This window comes from Kryptolebias marmoratus, linkage group LG11 (genome assembly GCF_001649575.2).
Source record: "Kryptolebias marmoratus isolate JLee-2015 linkage group LG11, ASM164957v2, whole genome shotgun sequence".
NCBI lineage: Eukaryota > Metazoa > Chordata > Actinopteri > Cyprinodontiformes > Rivulidae > Kryptolebias > Kryptolebias marmoratus.
Genome location: NC_051440.1, coordinates 10,172,061 through 10,191,059, shown reverse-complemented (window position 1 = coordinate 10,191,059; position 18,999 = coordinate 10,172,061). Strand labels below are relative to the sequence as shown.

Genomic DNA, 18,999 nt, shown 5'->3' with positions numbered 1-18,999 from the left:
TGTTGCCATTAAGTTCCACCTGATTTCACCCCTGTCACCCCTGTTCACTCAGTCAGATCATACAGTGAATGTGCTCTCGTTTTCTGCTGCAATGCTGTGAGAGAAACAAGTATCTACAGCTGAAATGCCCGCTCTCGATTGATGCGACAAATACATGCAGTCACACGAGGAAACCTTTATGTTTTCTAGTTTTTATTTAGAACAGATAATAGGCTTTGTGTGTCCACTGATGAGGTTATCCCTAATTGTACTTTTCTTTTTAGCTACTTGTTTGTTATAAAAATTTAACATGTTTGAGGATTTTACGGCAAAACAACAAAAAAAAAAAAAGCAGTGTTTTGTAGAAAAAGTAGTTGCGTAGCATGATTTTATAGAAGTTGAAACAGCTTCAGCACATCATTAGAGCCTGATTGGATGTTTTACCTAATTGTGCATCAAAGCACACCTTTCAGCTTCAGTTTGACTCACGGCTTTTTGTAGACAGCATTGTTCATCTGCATGTCCAAGCTTGTATATAATTTTTAACCATTTCCTGCTTAGGTGCTGTATAAACTAATTAGAAACCCTTCAATCAGAAGAGCAAAAGGTTTGCCAAGTCAGACTGCCTTTGGTTGGATTTTAGCCTTTATGTGCCACTGATCATTGCATGGGATGTGATCAGCTAAATTACAGCCAATACATTCTTTACGACCAGTTTTAGATCAGTTTTCGGGCCGACATTCAGCTCGTCAGAGACAGGACGCATCTTCAGGCTCCACTCCCAAGCAAACGTGTTGGGTGGGTTGAAATGCAGGTTGTACACATTCATGTCCATCACAAGATGTTTTCTTTATTAACCTAAATGAACCTCTTTTGATCAATCGCAGTCATAGCAATCATCATTTTAGTTTGTCACCTTGGTTCATGTGCAAACACAAGCAGCACCAATCATATTTACCTCTGATGCTCGGCATGTAAAGAGGAAAAGCTAAATTGGAAAGCATTATATCTGCTTAACATCACCTTTTGCATTGACATCAAGAATGCTGAATTGTTATATGTATTAAAAAAAGAAGCAGACAGCAGCATCATATATCGATCATTGTTGTCTTAACCAAAGGTCATCTGAACCAGGCTGATTAATACCTGGAAACATGATAGATAAATGAGTCATTACTGGTTATATCTAAAGTTTATGGATATATACATTAGTAACAATGTTTACTATTTCCCTTTGAAAGGGTCTTTCTTTTTATTATGATATCCAAAACTCTGTAAACCAGGACCAGAAGAAGGTATCGGTGTCACTGTCTGTGCAGCCGAACAACCAAACTGCAACATTTCTGACTTTATTGCTGTCTTGGCTTGTGCCAGTTAACCCTAATATATATATATTATTTTGTAAAATAAACACCAACATGCCCTATGATCTGATGTGTATCTACTGCGACAGCTACTTATAAATGAAAAGCTGATTCAAAGGCAGGTAGATGTCATGTCAACGATCAGCACCAGCATCCAACATGGACCCTGTTGTCTTGAAGGCTGTAATTAAGATTGAAAACAAAAACAAGAAAAACAAGTTGCTAAAATGTTCTGTGTGTCTATAAGTATGGTTGTGGTGGAAAGCTTTGTTTGAGCTGTTTGACATTATTGGCTTTAGCAATAAAAACTATGGAGAAAAAACAGTTTTTTTTTGTTGTTTCTTTTATTTTTCTTTACTACTGAAAGGAAACGTCAGTCCTCCTAACCAGTTGTGAAATTATGGCTGACAAGAACCAACATAGAGATATGATATTTTAGTGGAAGAAGACGTACCAGCAGAATGTGTAACCGTGTTTGTGTGAAGCAGTGTCCTAACAATAGCCCGATCGGCTGCAGGGAGCTGCCGTCACATGAGACTGAAAGGTTGGACATTTGTCTCCTTGATGCTCAGAGAGCTGAAGTCTGGGACTTGTCTCTGAGCTCCTGGGTCACAGGTAAGAATGGTCTTATATCGCAAGTTAGAAAAATAATAAATAAAACACTGTTCGGCTCAAGTATAAGCTTAACAACATAACAAAATGTTTAGGTTTTTGTACTCTTTTAAAAGCTTTCATCAAAGATTTCTGAGCTATAAACTTTTCTGTCTGTTCAAATATAACACTTTCTGTATGTTGAGGTGTTCTGCTGCTTTTTTCTTTAAATTAAGTGAAAAAAAAAATGCTTTGACACAAAAGTTGTAATAAATCAAGCACGTTTTTGTTGGAGTACTGGAGATATTTAAACAGGAAAGTAAGTTCGCACCATAAAAAAAGGCATCTTCACTGTGAATTTGATGGTTTCCTGTAAAGAATATTGTAATATTTTTTAACATTGTCACATTATTTTCTACGATGAAATTCTGCCGGTAATTTACTGTGATTTGAAACTTTTTAATAACATTCTGTATAGTGTTATACATTTGCACTCATTTTGGGGGCGACAGGGATCAGGTTTACACAATGTCTGTAGTTTCAACGTGAATAAATTATTTTTAGTTTGTTTTCTTGATAATTTACAGTAAAAAGCAACAGCTCCAGTTCTTCACTGTGAAATTTATGATTACCAAAACTGTAATAAATTCTTATTTTTCACTCTTTTTTTTTTTCATGGTGAACTTCTGGCAACTGCAGCTGCTGGTAATTTACTGTATGTTTTAGTTTGTTTTATTTTCAACATACTTCTCTTACCCAGAGAAAATAATCATTTGTTTCCTTCCCTTAATAATTGCCAGTTGTTGACTTGCACTTTAGAGTGTGTGTGGCCCCAAAACATTCTGTTACAGCATGAACTTAAATCTTTATTTTCATTGTCAATTTGACTCTCTGTTTGGATTTCTTTGAATAACTTTAGCTCCTAAAACATATAAAATCTGACACTGTGCACATTGCTCAGTCATTATATTGTTAGAATTAAAGCTTTGAGTATTTCTTTTAATACCATCCCGTGACCAGAGTTTGATATCTGAACCATCTGGTTCGGTTGTGTGTGAACTGTTGCCATCTCTGTTGTGCTGTTTGATGATGATGAGTGTAAATATAGTCTGATGGGAGTCCATTCCACAGAGATCAGCCTGAACAAAATGTCTGACACAGAAGAAGTCACGGGCGAGGAGGTGGAGTATGTCATCAGTTTGACTTTTGTTTTCCTCATGTTCAAACCAGCCGTCCAATAATGTACAACGTACAGAAACAGAGTTGTGTTTTGATGAAGACGTTTTTTTTCTTCTTTGTGTTCCTCTAAAGGGAGGGAGAAGGTAAGAAAATCACACGTTTTCAGATTCTGCTATAAATCTAACCCGCTTTAACAGCCGTGTGAGAGGAGGCAACAACGAGGAAAGTTCAAATTTAAAACACAGACCACTTGGTTCAGGAAAGAGATGTGATTTTTGTGTTTGAGAACGACACAGAAAAGCAGAATTTGCTTGCATGCGCTCATCTCACTAAAGCTGTTAATGCTGATTTGCTTGTGTGTGTAAACCATCCCAATCCCAAGTTCCTCTTTTTGGAAAGGAGTTAATTCTCTCTAAGGCAGTGAATCACATCCAAACTGTGATATTTTATCCACCATTTGTTGCAGTTTGCATGACGTTTTTATCCAGGAAATATGGAAATATGGACCGCCACCTGTCATGGTTTTGATGTTTTGTTTGGTTTTCTAGTTTTTGTTCTGCTTTGTTTCTTAAATTGTGTTCATGTCTTGTCACTTTCACCTCCCCCAGTAACTTGCCACGCCTCATTCTTCCATACCATGCTGTTCTGTTACATTCCAGTCTTTCATGCCACACCCACATTACCATAACAACTCAATCACTGCCATTATTCTCACCTGTTTGCAATCACTCACCTGTANTCCATTTTCCTCCTGATCCTCAGTCTTTAAATACCGGTCTTTGTTCTTCATTCTCCACTGGGTCATTTCGTTCCGCTTTGCCTGTTAGTTCTTGTCCGTCTGGTTTTGCCTTCGCTCCTCGTTTTTTGGATGTTGTTAGTGTTTGTTTTGCTGCCATGCCAGCCCTTTTGTTTGTTATTTTAAGGTAATAAATTTATTTTTCGTTCTTTCACACCATGAGTCTGCGTACTGGGTTCGCCTCCGTGTTCCCCCTTCATGACAGCCACCATGCAGGTTCTAAAGACAAGATGGTGCAACATATGTTGGGGGGGACCTTCAGCTAAAGTCACATAAAATTTCAGCCCAATATTTATAAAAATGACTGACTTATAGCCATTTTTATATTTGCCAAGGTTGACTGGATGAATCAAGTTGACTGCCAGAGTGTAATAATGCTCTGAACTTCTGTAGTTTTTGAAAATGTCAAAGGCTCTGTCTTTTTTTTGGGAGCTTTTATCACATTTAGAAAGTTTTTTTTTTTTGAAAGGCGAGAGACAGCTTGTTTCCAATCGGATCTGCAGAACTCCAAATCCAAGATGCCACAGGTTGAACTAAAGAACTACAGATAGCTTCGTCGTTCTCAGGACGTTTTAATCGGATCGAATCTGAAGCGACCGGGGTTAACGTAATGAACTTAAAGCTGCAATAGTAAGGCGTACAAAAAACTTTGAGGTTGTGCAACTTTAGGCAACAGTTTTGAAGAGGATCAGCTGTTTCCAGGGGAGGAACTAACTCCAGGTTTTCCTTAACTGTTTGTTAATGACGACGACTATTTTTCTCTGCAGATGAAACCAAAGTCAAGCCCAAGTAAGTGTTCAGTCAACCAGTTAACCCACTGCTCCTATTACGAGATCATTTTCAGCAGCTTGTTCTCAACACCTGCAGGTTTATGACAAATATTTCGGTCCCGAAGATCCCCGATGGTGAAAAGGTGGACTTTGACGTGAGTTAAGTCCCCGTCAGTTTGGGTCCACGTCTGGGTCAGGCTGTTCGAACTTCATATACGTGACTCTGAGTTGCATCTCTGCCGGCAGGACATCTACAGGAAGCGTCAGGAGAAGGACCTGGCCGAGCTGCAGTCCCTGATCGAAGCTCACTTCATCCAGAGGAAGAAGGACGAAGAGGAGCTCATCACTCTCGTTAACCGAATTGTGAGCACGCCTGGTCTCAGAGGAGCCGCTGCGTCGGCGTGTCCGAGCTCCAGAGTGAACTCCAGGTGGTTCTGCTTGTTCTGTTTGTGGGTGTTTGCAGGAGAAGCGTCGTGCCGAGAGGGACGAGCAGCAGAGGGTCAGAGCGGAGAGAGAGAAGGAGAGGCAGGCCAGACTCGCGGTGAGGCTCTCTCCTTACCGTCTGACTCAGCTGTCACACCACCGTTCTCCTCTTGAGGCTTTCTTAGTTTAGATATTCACGGATCAAAATGTTCAGCTCCATCAGGAATACTGGGCTACAACTTTTACTATTTTTACCTCTTGTACTTTTTGAAATACTTAACTTTATCAACAAAAAATCCCCCATAAACATGCATTAAGATCTCTTTATTTCCATCAGAAACATTGATCCATTTCAGCATACTCTATTTTCTTTACTTATGCTCTTCTTAGCTTTTAGCTACTGTCTTGCTAATTTTAGCTTTTAGCTACTATCTTGCTAATTTTAGCTTTTAGCTGCAGTTTTGCTGATTTTAGCCTTTAGCTACTGCTTTTGTACATTTAGGTTTTAGCCATTGGTTTGCTAATTTTACCTTTTAGCTATGATTTTTGCCAATTTAGCTTTTAGCTACTGTCTTGTTTATTTAATCTTTTAGCTACTGTTTTGCTAATTTTACCTTTTAGCTACTGCTTTTCTACATTCACATTTTAGCTGCTGGTTTGTTAAATTTAGCTTTTATCAACTTCTTTGCTAATTTGACCTTTTAGCTACAATCTTTGCTAATTGACGTTTGCAGCTATTACAGTTTAGCTAACATGATCTTTTTGCTACAGTTTTTCTTCATTTTAGGAACATATTTGCTCATTTTAGCTACGGTTTTGCTGATTTTAGCTTTTTTTCTGCTTGTTTTAAGTTTAACAATTCATTCCTAATTTCAGCAGCCACTCAGTGCTCAGCTTTCATTCAGGCATTTTTTTACAACAACAACAACATAAGAAAAGCAGTTCCTCCAGTTGCTCCTCCTGTTAAAGCTCCTGTGCTGCCCCGCAGGAGGAGAAGGAGCGGAAGGAGCAGGAGGAGCAGCGGAGGAAGCAGGATGAAGACGCCAAGAAGAAGAAGGTCCTCACCAACATGACCCAGCAGTACACATCCGGACAGAAGGTCAGTAAACGTCCTGCAGTAAAAACACATGAAAATCTGTAACTTTTTAAAGGAAAAGCACTCAAACATCTCACAAACAAGACAAGTTTTTATTTAAAGTGAAGTGATTAGAGGTAAAAATACACCGAACTGCCAAAATGTGGATTAGAAACAGTTTGTTCCAACTTTTATTGGCTTGGATTCAGTTGAGTTCGCACACCTTCAAACCCACCAATTCAACAATAGAACCAATGGCTAAATTTACATTTTAATTTTAAACAGAAAATATTTCATAGTATATGAAGTGTTACTTTTCTTTTACTACAATAAAAAAAAAATGCATTTGAAAAATCTAGAGAAAAGAAAGAAAGATGTTGCGTTTAATCAAGTAAGCTAAATTATATTTAAAGAAAAACAGAAAAGTCTCTGTTTTACCTCAGTTTAAAGTACTTCTGCTTTTTCTATTACTGGCGTTTCTTCTTTGCAGAAGAAACTAACTTTAAAACTTGCCAGAGACTGAGTTATTTGTTCTTTTTGTTGCTGCCGAACGCAGACTGACAACAGGAGAGCCAAGAGACAGACCGAGAGGGAGAAGAAGAAGAAGGCTCTGGCTGAACGCAAGAAGCCTCTGAGCGTGGATCACCTGAGCGAGGAGAAACTCAAGTACGACACCGCTCCGCTTCTCGTTATGCACGTCAAGTTAGCGGCCTCCCGTTCGTATTGAAAGGCTGGCGTTAACGCAGAAATGAACTGCGACCTAATGGAGACGCGTCTCCGCTCAGGGAGAAGGCCAAGGAGCTGTGGGAGTGGCTGAGGGGGCTGGAGGCTGAGAAGTACGACTTCGGGGAGAAACTCCGACGACAGAAATACGACGTAAGTCAGACAGGCTCCCAATTTAGGTGCATTAGGGTGAAAGAAGAGAAGCATGTCATGAACTACAATGACACGGGGTCAGAATCAAACTGCTTATCCAAAATGAGCTTCTTCATAGAGCCACCTACAACAAGTAAGATATTGATTGTTCAGAACTATCCGTTTTGGGTTTTTTTAGATTGAACATAAATTTGCGGTCTCTAGCTTCCAGATTCCCAATAAAAATCCTCCTTTATGCTCCCTTGATGTCCTGTCTGATAGAAACGTTTGTATTTTTTGCAGATTCACCAGCTGATCACTCGAGTTCAGGACCACCAGGCGTAAGTCCTCAGCTCCCTGTAATAATGAAAACCCTGTTCTAGCTGCTTTCCTCTTAGATTTCACATTTTCCCACTGATCATGTATTGAATCAAATCTGCCACATTTTGACAACTAAAACACAGAGCGTGCTCAAGCTGTAGCTGTAAAAGACAAATCTGATGCCTAAAACTAAAGGAAATAAGAGAGGATCTTTGCCCTTAAACATTATTAGTTTATTTCCACATGAACACGTTTCAAGTCACTGAAACAAAGCCGTTTGATTTGCGTAACCATTTTCACCGGCATGTTTGAAAACACACGCTGAACTCGGTGTTTTCTTCCAGGGCCAAAGGTCGTGGTAAGGGTAAGGTGAGCGGCCGGCTGAGGTAAAGCTGCTGTGAGACGAAGCCGAGGCAGACCTTCACACCGGGAACTGGCCCTCGTGTCTGCGGACAGTGTGTTTATTATCCTGCTGTCTTGGGATTCTTGTCGACTGTCGTGAGATTCAAACAATAAATAAGCTGCTTTGCCCGCTCTGATGCGTTCGCTGACGAGACCGTTCCCGTGTACGTTCATCGGAAAATAAAATCGATACAAAAATTCAAGTTGAACGTTGTTAGCTGTGTGTGACGTGGCTCTGTTCTGTGGCTAATACAAAAATAATACTATAAATGATAACAGGAAACAAAAATGGTTAAATTCCACAATGAAAATAGCTAAATTACTCATAATTCTTCAAAAATACTTTGAAGGGAAACATCATTTCCCATTATTTAATTAAGAGGATCTACATATTTAATACGGTGTTGTTTCCAGCTACAACAAGAACAGACATCCCTCAGCATGGCTTCACACAGTGGTGTTGCATTACAGGATCTATGTATTCACTGTTTTTATTACATTCAGAAAAATATAATAATCTGGGACAGAACCGCGTGTGATGCTGAGAATAAGGGACTGAAATGTACCGCTCTTCCAATACAACCAGTCCTCACTGTTCTGTTCAATAAAACTTTAATGTGATTCCCACAGATCCACAGCAGTGCATGTTTAAGTTGTCTCTACAGTCCGAGGTGCTGCATGAGTCGGGGAGGGGGTGTGCAGGTGATGGGTGGTCCTGGAGGGGTGTAAAGGGACTCAGCCCTTCACCACAGGTGGGTTTCTCTGATCTCTGCGATCACCTGGCTGGCTTTCTGCAACGCCTGGACACACAGATGAAAAAAGGGATCAACACTTTCCAAACACTAACGGGTGAGATTAGTTGTGATTGGTGAACATGTGCACAGAAAAGGAAGGGGGGACTAGACCACCTAAAAACGGTAATTATCATACATCTGGCAACACTGATGCCAGGCTTGAAATGAGGCACTCGTGCAGTCTGGAGAATCTAAACAGCTCCATCCAAAATGGCGACTACAACAGCGTTTATTTGGAACTACAGTGAGGTTGGGTTGAAAAGAATGAGTAACATAAGCAGCGCTCTGCTGTCCGCCATTATTACTGTTGTTAATCTGCTCGTGCAGAACAGCTAACGACTGTCTAAATGTTGTGGCTTCTTTTGAAATGCAAATGGGGGTGTCCAAAAATCTCCACTCTAAGACCTGGTTTCAAAAAGTTTCAGTTTCAGAGGAAACGAGCGCCGCTGCCGTGTAAACGAAGGCTTGAACCGCAGCATAAAACCTACTACTTCACTCAAAAACAGTGTTGTGTAAATGTCTTTAAGCAGCAAACGCTTATTGCTTTTTATTGGCCATTGAAATGTCCTCTCTGATCACATTTAGATGCTTACAAGAGCAGCCTTCTCAGTCTGCTGCAGGCCAAAAGAGAAACTCTGTCATGGAAAATTTTCCTCTGCGTTTACTTTGACAACATTTTTCCCTGGTGAGCTCCAGCAGCAACAAGCTGTTGCACCAAAATAACAAAACTTGCCAACAGAGGAAATACTTTTTTTTAAATACCATGTCATTGTTTTGACTCATCAGAACAACTAAGCTAAAGAGTTCAGTGGATTTTGACTTCTATTGCAGAAGGAGGAGTCTGTGAATAGCACGTATCTTTGTGTAATTAGAGACTTCACTCATGTGTGATTGACAGTGGCTCTTGTTTTTGCGGTCTGCGATGACGCGTAAAGCATCTGTCACCTTCAGCATGTCAGCAGCCTCGTTGCGTCTCTGAGCCATGTCCTCGGACTCTGTCAGCAGGTCGTTCAGCAGGACCGTCTTGTATAACTGACCCACCAGCTCGCTCTGCAGGCTGTCCTTCACGTGGTTCACCAGGAAGTGCATCACTGCTTTCGGTACACTGAGGCCAAACAACAACAACAACAGCGATGTGTAGAGGAAGAAACAGATCTTAGCTGTGTTTTATTATCTACTGTATGTAAAGTGCAAAATACGCTGGTAAATTGTACCTGTCTTGGATATTTTTCCGAACAATAAGAAAATATGATTTGATGAGTCTCTCGATGACCTCACAGTCCCTCTGCTCCCGAGCAGATAACTTCCTGGAGACTGGAACAGGCTGGAAAAAAAAATACATATATATATATATATATATTTTTTTTTTTCTTTGGTCCTTTTGTCTGCTGGTAGTCGTTGTGTTAAAAGTTCATCAAGCATGAGAAACAAACCAAATAAAACAATTAAGAAACATAGGAGGACAACAGCTACAGTGGATAATTGTTATTTTTAACAGGCAAACCAAATCTTTATCATCTCCTTTTCACAACACAAACAAAAGCGACCCAAACTCTGATTATTCCACCTTTTCCTGAGACTGCCCCCATGTGGCAGAACCATGTTGTAACAAATGTGGCCTTCAGAAGCATCACCACTGGACAAGTGCACAAGTATGTTACTTGTTAGAGATGGTATGATTAACCAGTGGTATTGAATAATGCTATTTTTAAAATCTTAATAAAATAAAAGTGACTAAAGGTCTATATTATATAGCTCCTTTTATAATGTGTTTCTAATTCACCCATTCACACACACCCATAGTGTGCTTTCTGTTACCTATTTGCACTCTTTACCACTTTTATAATCTCAATCATACACTGATAAGCATGTCGGGGACAGGTGGGGGCTTCAGCGTCTTGCCGAAGGGCACTTCAGCAGGGCTGGGGATCGAACCTCCAATTTGAAGACGACCTCCCTACCACAAGGCCAAAGGTTCTCCGTATTAAAATAAAACTGGAATAACCCTCACCAGATCTGTCCGTTGCCAAACTTTCCAAGTGTAAGAAGTTTGAATTCACGGACTGCTGCAGTGTACCTACCACATCCAGCAGGTTCACAGCATGGCCCCTCTGGGGGCTCGCAGTAGGGGGCGGCGGCTGCGGCACGACTCTGTCACCCGACAAATTCTCCTCCCCCTTCCTGATCATGCTCCTCCAGTTGCCCATCCCGCCATCTATCTGATCACTAGCGGGAGTGCTCTGAGAGCCACTGGCTGCTGCCTGCAGCGGGAAGAGAGAAACAGAGTTAAAATGCGTTGTGTGCACAAAACAGAGAAAAGAGGTGTCATTTACATAACCTATAGCCAGAAAAGTGTTTCAATTAGCAGCATGCCAAAAGCCTCCTTTGCCTTCACTGCAAAGAAGTTTCATCCTGATGAGAGTTTATTCTTTCAGACAAGCAACAGAACTGGTGGAGGAAGATAAAAACAGACGGGCAATGTGCATAAATATCAGAGCCTTGGTTTAAAACGGGCTAACATAGCAACATAGCACACATCAAGATGCAACAGCTATTTATCTATAAAAGGTGTTCTGTGTCGTTTTCATAAAAGTATACATAGCTGTTATGAAAAAGAACCATGTGTAATGTCACAGAAGATTTTTTACCAATAAACAAACATTTCAGCGGCGTTAAACTGAAGAAAACAGTTCAAGCTTAAGAGTATTAAATTGCATTTCTTCTAACAAAGCAATCAACATGCACAAAAAGGGTTAGAATTAAATTAGAGAGAAAGTCTAGAGTTAAATGGACTTGGCCTGGGGGGGGGGTTAAAAACACTGCACTTGTAGAGGCATTTGCAGTAAATACTAGAAAAGGCAGACTGAGTTTTAATGAATGAATGAAAGGTCATAAATCAGACACAGACTTAGCAGGCAGCAGGTAAGAGCGACACACCTTAGTGGCCTCACCCTCCTGGGCAGGAGGCTCGGTGGGGGAGGGAGACTGCCCACCAGGGCTTTTATTGGACTAAAGGCAGACATGAGGAAGAAAATAGACAGAAAAACAGACTGGCGCTACAAGCAGAGCTGCACACGTCGAAATGTGGAAGGAATTACGGCACGAGATTAAAATCAAACCCTTCGAAGAAGGCAGACTGAAGTCTAAGAGTGACGGTAAATTTGTTGAAGGACACAGAAGCACAGTGACTGTCACAGAGATGGACTGTACCTTGTCTCTGGGAACAGAAGGAGGCAAGTCTCTCAGTCTGTTGCGTCTCTGGTCCTACATAAAGAAATATACGACAAATGCTCAACATAAACTGAAGAAATACGCTCTTACTTGCTTTACACTTGTTCTGATACTGATATTTGGACCAATAGTTCATTTCTAGCAAAAACTATTATTGTTGTTGAGCCGTAAAAATCAACTGTAATCAGAGGAGTAAAAGACAACCTCTTACATCTAGATTGTTATTCATGAGGCCAATGGCATCAGCGAAGTCCGGGTGTTTGGTGTTGATGTAAGCCAGCTCTATGGCAACCAGGTTATGAACCTGCAAAGAAAAAAAGAACAGGGATAGATCAGAACGTAACTTTCCTTAAAAATGCTCAGCGTTAGTCAGTGGAAGCAGGTCCTGACCATGTCGTTAGTGACTGGGAGTCTCCTTCTGAGAAGAGAGGTAACCACTTCAACTATGGCGTCATGGAGCTTTGGAAACCTCAATAACTCCTGCAGAAATTAAAAACAAAAACATATCTCATCATAAGCACGGCAGTTTTGTGTATTTACAGCATGTTTCGGTGCTTTCCTTACTACAAGCTGTGTATGTTAGGGAGTGATTTTCCCACCTGTGTGCTGTAATTGCTGCAGTGCTGGATGATCCTCTGCATTTCCTCGTGAACCAGCTCGACGCAGCGCAGGCTGGGCTCCTCCAGACGTTTGATCTGCCGCTTCACCAGCAACTCAAAGGAAACCTCCGGCACAAACAAAGCAGGCCTCGGGCCCTGTCAGAGGAATTTCAACTGTGAGCCTTCATAAAAGGCACGAGTTAGGACAATGATTACGACTGAAAAAAGGCAGCGAAAGCCCACCGTTGCATTTCTGATTGCCGTCAGCACATCGATGGTCGTCAGACCGCCCAGAGGATCGACAGACTCTAATGTGCGACCGAATGTCTCGTGGAATATATAGCAGATTCTCGCTCCACCACATCTGGAAAAAAAAAGGGGGCAAAAATTCAGTTTTCAGCTGATCATTCTGGAGGGAAAGCTGGCAGCAGCACCCCTTAGTGGTGCGTGAAAGTCTGAGCAGCTCAGAGGATTGCGTAACTCACAGCTCAGCCGTTTCTATGTACTTGGCTGTGCCCTCTATGGTGTTGCAGTACTCTGCAGCAAACTTGGTGATAAGCTGCAGCAGCGTGGCACTCTTGTCTTCAACGGGTTCACCGTAGCTGTTCAGTAAAGACTGATACTGCGCAGCCAGAACGTTGATCCTCGTCTTCAGCTCAGGCAGGCAGTCTCTGATGTGATGCATCAGTAACCTATGGATTAAGTAAAGACAGGAAATGACTGAAACCCTTCATTTGATAAATTACAAAATGAGTTAAAGCTAAAGAAAAAAAATCAAATGAATACACCTATTCTAACTTCATACCTGTTTAACGTCCTAGCCAGATATTTGGTTCCATTTCTGTTTGCAAGAGAGGGGTACCTCTTTTGTAGAAATGCATATTCGTCACGAATAGAATCAGCCACGGATTTCTTTTGATTAATGTCCAACTGACTCCTGAGAAAATGTAGCAAAAAATGCTCATTAGGACAAGGTGGTCTTAAAAGCTTAGCATTATTTTGCAGCATCAATCCCTGCCCACGATGCAGCGCTATCTGAGCATTACACAATACCTGTTAACGACTCCAATAATGCCCAGTTTGACAGGAATGACTCTGCCCATCAACACATCCATGGCGTCCGTGCCAGCGTCCATCAAATCCAGCTTGGTCACCACTGCCAGTGTCCTCCTGCCTAAACAGAAAGACACACTCGTCTCGTAACAAACACCGAGGCTAGGAATGACAAAAAAAGCATACAACTAAGAAGATGAAAATAAGGCCATGACGTAGCAGAAAGAAACAAAATCAAGGCTGGCGTTTACCGTCAGGGTCCACCTCACGGGCCACTTTCAGAGCCTCTGAGGTCGCCATGTCTGTGTTGGCAGCGGTCACAGCCAAGATTATGGAGTTGGGGTTGGCGATGAATTTTAGAATCAGCTCCCTGATCTGGATTTCTATATCTTTGGGCTGATCTCCCACAGGTACCTGTTAAAAAACATCAACAACAAAACACAGACCAATGATAATTATATTACTAAATAATACTAAACAGTTCCAGACAGTCCTGTCATTAGTAAAAAATTATTCTTAACACAGTAGGTACACAAAAAGTTAGTAAACTTACATCTTTTTAAATATTCTTTGAGACATTTTTCAAATGAGAGAACTCAGTAGTTCAGGGAGTATTTTTTTCAGGACCTTTAAAGGCGTGCAGGAACACTGCATAATGTAAATCCGGACATTTGGAGGCAAAATAAAACAACAACATACCTTTGTGATGCCAGGAAGATCCACTAATGTCAGGTTCACAACATGAGGGGAGAAGATTTTCAGATGAATGGGCTCATCACAAATACCCTAAAAAAAAAAAAGGAGAAATATCAGGTCGGCGCTGATAATTAAAGACCAGCGAATGTCTATTGATGCAGCTTCCTGTTTGGTTACTTGTATGTCTCTTTTTTTTTTTTAATTTAGGCAGCATACCTTGTTGTTACCGGTGATTCTTTCTGTCTCTGTTTCAATCTCCTGCCTGATCTCCTCAAAGTCTGTGTAGATCTGAAAGCGAAGGATTCACTGTGTAAAGTCAGGATGACATTAAGCAAAGATGCAACTGAAGAAATAATAAATAAAGAAATAAGACATTTAAAACCCTTCTCAGTGTCATGAGATTATCAGAACATAAGGGCTTGTTTGGTCAAGCTTCAAGAACAACTGCTCATTGAGCTCAACCGTGGTAGACATTTACTCTGCAGCCATTTAGATATATTTTTAGCATTTGTGTGTGTGTGAGATTTGGGAGGGGGGTGTCATTTGCTGCTGTTACAGGCTATGGATCTTACTGTTGTAAACACCACAAGTTCAGAAAAAAGCCTCCTATAGCTGATCAAATGTCAGAATAAGAATAAAACATCATCAGCCCCGCTCATCTAATTATCAGCTGTTTCTACGCACAAAGAACAAAACCTCCCAATAAGATTATTGTTTCTGGTGATCTAAATGCTGAGGAGGACAGTTGTGAACCCCACCTTGTTTTTGGTGTGTAGGAACTTGCCCCATTCTTCTCCATCGATGCCTGTGGAAACACAAACGGCAGGAAAGATTTAAAAACTGTGTTGCTATGGCAACCACTCCTTGTAAATATCCCATGGGAGTCCCCCTAATGGCAAATATGGGATGGGAAAACTTTTCATGGCTGCAGCAGGGTTCACAACAACTCAGTCAGCTGTTGTTTTTAACACAATGACGGTGAAAGCAAATAATTTCCAAAAGCAAAAAAAAAAAGAGAAGCCGTTTGGGAGGGTGATTCTTTTTAAGGATGAAGGAATTATTTTAGCCACAAAAATCAATATGAAAGCACGACATTAAAAGAGTGGAGTCTGTTAGTCATTTAGAGGAAGTTGGTTTTTGAAGAAACTGGAATAGCTGAACTATTAACTTTAAATTGTTCAAAATGTAACTCAAAAATCCTCTTCTTCCCCTTCTCCAACTTCAACTGACAGAGACCAGCCTGGGGCTGAGCAAACGGAGCCACGTGATCGGGCAGCCTTAAAACGCTACGGAAACACAAGGCGAGACAGGGTAAACAAGCTCGGCAAGTAAGGTGGGGGTGGTCTGTGGGGATGTGTGATATTAAAAAAAATAATTAAAAAAAAAAGACGACAAGGAAGGAACAAGGAAAAGAAGACCTTTGTAAAGGCGCCCATTTTTCTTGGAGTCTGTGGTCAAAGAGAAATGACAGGAGAAAAAAAAAGGGGGGTTAGCCTGGCTATCTGCAGCTCCTGCATTAAAGAGCATTCAATGCAGAGTCGCTCTGAGGCCATTCTCAGAGTTAGATAGGGTAGTAATACTGGCAGATCTGAGATGCGCCGTTTTAATCACCAAGGACCAGATAACATCAGACAATACAAGGTTATCCCATCATCACAACAAAGTCCTGTGAAAATCTGTTATAACACTGCAAAAACTAATGATAACAGTAAAAATTTTGTTTGAAGAGCTTAATTTAAGCAATTTAGGTGTACAGTCATGTATTTAGAAAAGGTGTAGCAGATCAGCAAAAATCTGTGGTCAAATACAATACCTAATTTATTCATGTTAAATACTGATCGTCAAGAAACTGCTCCCTTCTAACTAATTCAAGTTGGAAAATAAAAAAAAGCGAAATAAAATTAAAAAAAAGCGAGACGTGACGGTGACGTCACCATTCTCTTCGCTGGTTTTCCTGCGGTCCTCCGGGTCAATGTGCACCAGCTGCAGGATGAGGGGCCGGCGCGTGACGATGCCCGTGCCACGAGGAAGGATGTCCCTGCCGACCAGGCTCTCTAAAACCGAACTCTTCCCGCTGCTCTGTAGAGAAAAGAACGTCAACGTCAGAAACGACAACAAACACACGTGGTGTCTGAAGCATGCATATATCACTCCTCGACCAGAAAAACCTGTCTGCTCAACATGCAAATACAATACAATACAGTCATAGACGTGCTGCAATAGGTCAATAGTTGACTGGCGTTTTGTCCTGTAAAGTCCGTAAGATCATTTCTACCAAGAGACTTCAGCTGCATTTGCACATAGGTATTAAGAGTCTTAATTTAGCTTCTGTCATAGCTAGATTCTCACGGAAATCACTGTTCTGGGGCTGTACCTTCAGATGGATTAGGAATTAATATGGCAAAGTTGACAGTACACTCAACAGGAACACACTAGATAACATCAGTGATCAGGTTTTACTCACTTTAAGACCTGCTGAACAGAAACACTCGAAAGGCTCCTCTTAAAATCAACAGGTAATCATTTCGTTCATAGAAAATAAGAGGTTAAAAATATGGCCTGCTGTTGTTTTGGACAGGATGAAAATAACCAACAATCAATACTGCGTGTACAGGACATTAATGAGGGCGAGCGCAACAAACTAGGCATTCAAAATATCCTTCGACTCGCCTCGTCTCGCTCTAACAACCTCGGACAGTGGCCAAAATGTCAGAGACAGTCACATCCTATTAGCTGACCAGTGAAGGTAAACCTTTAAGACAAAATCTTTCACTTTAAACCAATTATGCAGGCTCTCGTGTGTACGGTAGTGACTGGACTTTCTAATCAGTAATAGCTTGTGGTGCAGCTTACTTGTGCTGAATCACAGGACTTACAGGCTTTTGACGTACTGTATGTTTTCCTTTTCATTTTGACTTTTGAGACAGTGGTTGAAGTAAATAAACACAGCTAAATAAAGCCATTAAACAAGAGTGTAATGATAACACAAACAGTCTGATTTATGGCTACAGTTGTTATCTCTTGTAATAATAATGGCAGAACTATGCTGTTAGCAATCATTTTATCATTAATTTTGATTTCTTGAGATTATCTCAAGGCCACAGTGGGAGCTCGAACCTTTTGTTTAGAAACCACGGCTGTAGTCTATATTGAGAGGCATTTACTTCAACAAAGAGCCACTTGTTAGGCCGGTCATAGGTATTAAACTGCATTTGTTTTTATCTTGATCAACCTGATCAACCTGAGCTAAACTGGGAACAGTTTGGTGTTTTATTAACAAAACACGGTTGTTCAGATCACCAAACTATGCTTTTACATTGAATTAAGTTAGAGAAAAATAAAAGCAACATCTGATTTTACATGAGCCTATGTGGACAAACGTTTTTCTGCCAGCTGTCAAAAACAGCTTTAATTTTTGGAGGTTTATCAGCAGCTAATGCTAACTTTGATGCAGCGGTAATTATTCAAATAAAACAGGACAAACTTAAAAGAAGAGTCGATACAGACAGGTATGAGTACAACATCTACATGAAACTGAAAGAAAAAGACAGCACAGACAAGAAGAGAAGCAGCCACAACAATAACTTCGAGTAGGCTAACTAACTTGCTAGCCTCTGAGCAGAGTGACGTTTCTCACCTGGGTTCCTACGACAACTATCTGTGGCAGCTGAATTATATCTGCACCGACTGTGTTAAAAACATCCTGTAGCTTATTTATAACAGGTATGAGGGCCTCCATTAGCTCCGCTTTTAATCCAGACCTGTCCAGCACACAACTTTCTTGAGGGCAAGCGGGTACAAAGTCATTCAATGTCCCACGGCTAAAGCTACTTTCGACTCTTGGATTTGCTCCACACGCTTCGACGACTGCGCAAAAAACTTGCGCAGAGTTGCATTGTGGGAGTTGCAGTTCGGAAGGTCCCGCTCGCCATCTGTTTAAAACGGGGCTCGGACTTCACTGAACTACAACTCTTGCCGTAGTCGTGCTCTATGCTGCACCAATAAAAACGCAGATTTTTACTATTATTTTTATTATTATTTTTTAACCCCAGCAACAGTAACTATGTACCAAAATACAGAAGTAAACCTGCGGGGAAGCTTGTGAAAAAATCCATAAGGCATACTCCACCTTGAAAACTAGTTTCAGCCTTAATTTAAATAGAAACTTAAATGACTCGTTCATGATGTTTAAGTTAATAATGTTTAAAAATAAAGTCTGTCTTTTTTAAATGTAATGAGAAAAGCAACAATGACCTATTGACTGAATGCTGATTCAACATGCAGTTTTCCTGTTTTTTGGGTTGTTTTTTTTTTGCTATTTATTTCTGCACACTTTGTGCTACTTTAGCCATTCTTATCTATATGTTCTGCTCATTCAAGTAATAAATGATATGACACGTTTTTTCTAACTTTTATATACTTTACTTAATTTACAAATATTTCCTTTTAGCTAGTGTTCTGCATTTTTTTCTTTCATTTAGCTTTAACAAATCCATTTCAGGTTCAGCAAATCTAAGCAGTCATTCAACACTCAGTCACACAATTCCTCAAGTTTAAATTGCAATGGCCAAGTTTTTCCACACTCCTGCAACAAAAAAAACCCAAATAGTTTAGTTTCCATAATTTATTTAAAAATTTAAAGTGCTTATTTTTTTAACAACAAATACAAGAAACTAAAACCTCATCAACACTGTTCAATGAACAAATTCAGTGAACGTTATATATATATATATATATATATATATATATATATATATATATATATGTGTGTGTATGTATGTATGTATGTATGTATAGTGGAAACCCATAGTGAATATGTAAGTGTAGGTCTTTAATCTTCTACTGTAGGTCATCAGACTTCTGATTGACTA

The 18,999-nt window shown here is 40.4% G+C and overlaps 2 protein-coding genes across 8 annotated transcripts; one reads left to right on the top strand and one right to left on the bottom strand.

Annotated features, from left to right (window-relative positions):
* Positions 1-1,789: 1,789 nt before the first annotated feature.
* Positions 1,790-7,998, top strand: tnnt2d (troponin T2d, cardiac). 4 transcript variants are annotated; one of them, XM_017405948.3, is made up of 13 exons: positions 1,790-1,958; positions 2,634-2,639; positions 3,066-3,120; positions 3,246-3,256; positions 4,677-4,698; positions 4,777-4,834; positions 4,926-5,042; positions 5,143-5,220; positions 6,091-6,201; positions 6,734-6,843; positions 6,963-7,053; positions 7,336-7,373; positions 7,698-7,998. In XM_017405948.3, exons 1-13 carry the CDS (start codon positions 1,805-1,807, stop codon positions 7,741-7,743), a joined length of 897 nt encoding a protein of 298 aa, XP_017261437.1. In that variant the 5' UTR covers positions 1,790-1,804; the 3' UTR covers positions 7,744-7,998. The 4 variants fall into 4 exon arrangements, with proteins under 4 accessions (XP_017261437.1, XP_024859384.1, XP_024859385.1 ...); XM_025003617.2 differs by having other exon boundaries at positions 1,855-1,958; positions 2,634-2,649; XM_025003616.2 differs by lacking the exon at positions 2,634-2,639.
* Positions 7,565-17,995, bottom strand: dnm1l (dynamin 1-like). 4 transcript variants are annotated; one of them, XM_017405940.3, is made up of 20 exons: positions 17,766-17,995; positions 16,063-16,207; positions 15,547-15,576; positions 14,887-14,933; positions 14,345-14,416; positions 14,132-14,218; positions 13,684-13,846; positions 13,433-13,553; positions 13,185-13,316; positions 12,865-13,071; positions 12,623-12,743; positions 12,380-12,535; positions 12,171-12,260; positions 11,992-12,084; positions 11,760-11,813; positions 11,487-11,558; positions 10,631-10,810; positions 9,764-9,873; positions 9,495-9,654; positions 7,565-8,555 (listed from the first exon to the last, which is right to left on the bottom strand). In XM_017405940.3, the coding sequence occupies exons 1-20, from the start codon at positions 17,865-17,867 to the stop codon at positions 8,499-8,501; spliced, it is 2,199 nt and encodes a 732-aa protein (XP_017261429.1). In that variant the 5' UTR covers positions 17,868-17,995; the 3' UTR covers positions 7,565-8,498. The 4 variants fall into 4 exon arrangements, with proteins under 4 accessions (XP_017261429.1, XP_017261432.1, XP_017261430.1 ...); XM_017405943.3 differs by lacking the exon at positions 11,487-11,558 and having other exon boundaries at positions 17,766-17,994; XM_017405941.3 differs by lacking the exon at positions 15,547-15,576 and having other exon boundaries at positions 17,766-17,994.
* Between the last annotated feature and the right edge of the window lie 1,004 nt (positions 17,996-18,999).

Excerpts from the sequence above, each read along its gene's own strand:
- tnnt2d (XM_017405948.3), top strand. The coding sequence starts at position 1,805 with ATGTGTAACCGTGTTTGTGTGAAGCAGTGTCCTAACAATAGCCCGATC. Across the intron at positions 5,043-5,142 it reads TCACTCTCGTTAACCGAATT|GAGAAGCGTCGTGCCGAGAG; the intron begins GTGAGCACGCCT and ends GGGTGTTTGCAG. Across the intron at positions 6,202-6,733 it reads AGTACACATCCGGACAGAAG|ACTGACAACAGGAGAGCCAA; the intron begins GTCAGTAAACGT and ends TGCCGAACGCAG.
- dnm1l (XM_017405940.3), bottom strand. The coding sequence starts at position 17,867 with ATGGAGGCCCTCATACCTGTTATAAATAAGCTACAGGATGTTTTTAAC. Across the intron at positions 16,208-17,765 it reads TAGTTGTCGTAGGAACCCAG|AGCAGCGGGAAGAGTTCGGT; the intron begins GTGAGAAACGTC and ends TTTTCTCTACAG. Across the intron at positions 9,874-10,630 it reads CTGTGAACCTGCTGGATGTG|CCTGTTCCAGTCTCCAGGAA; the intron begins GTAGGTACACTG and ends TTTTTTTTCCAG.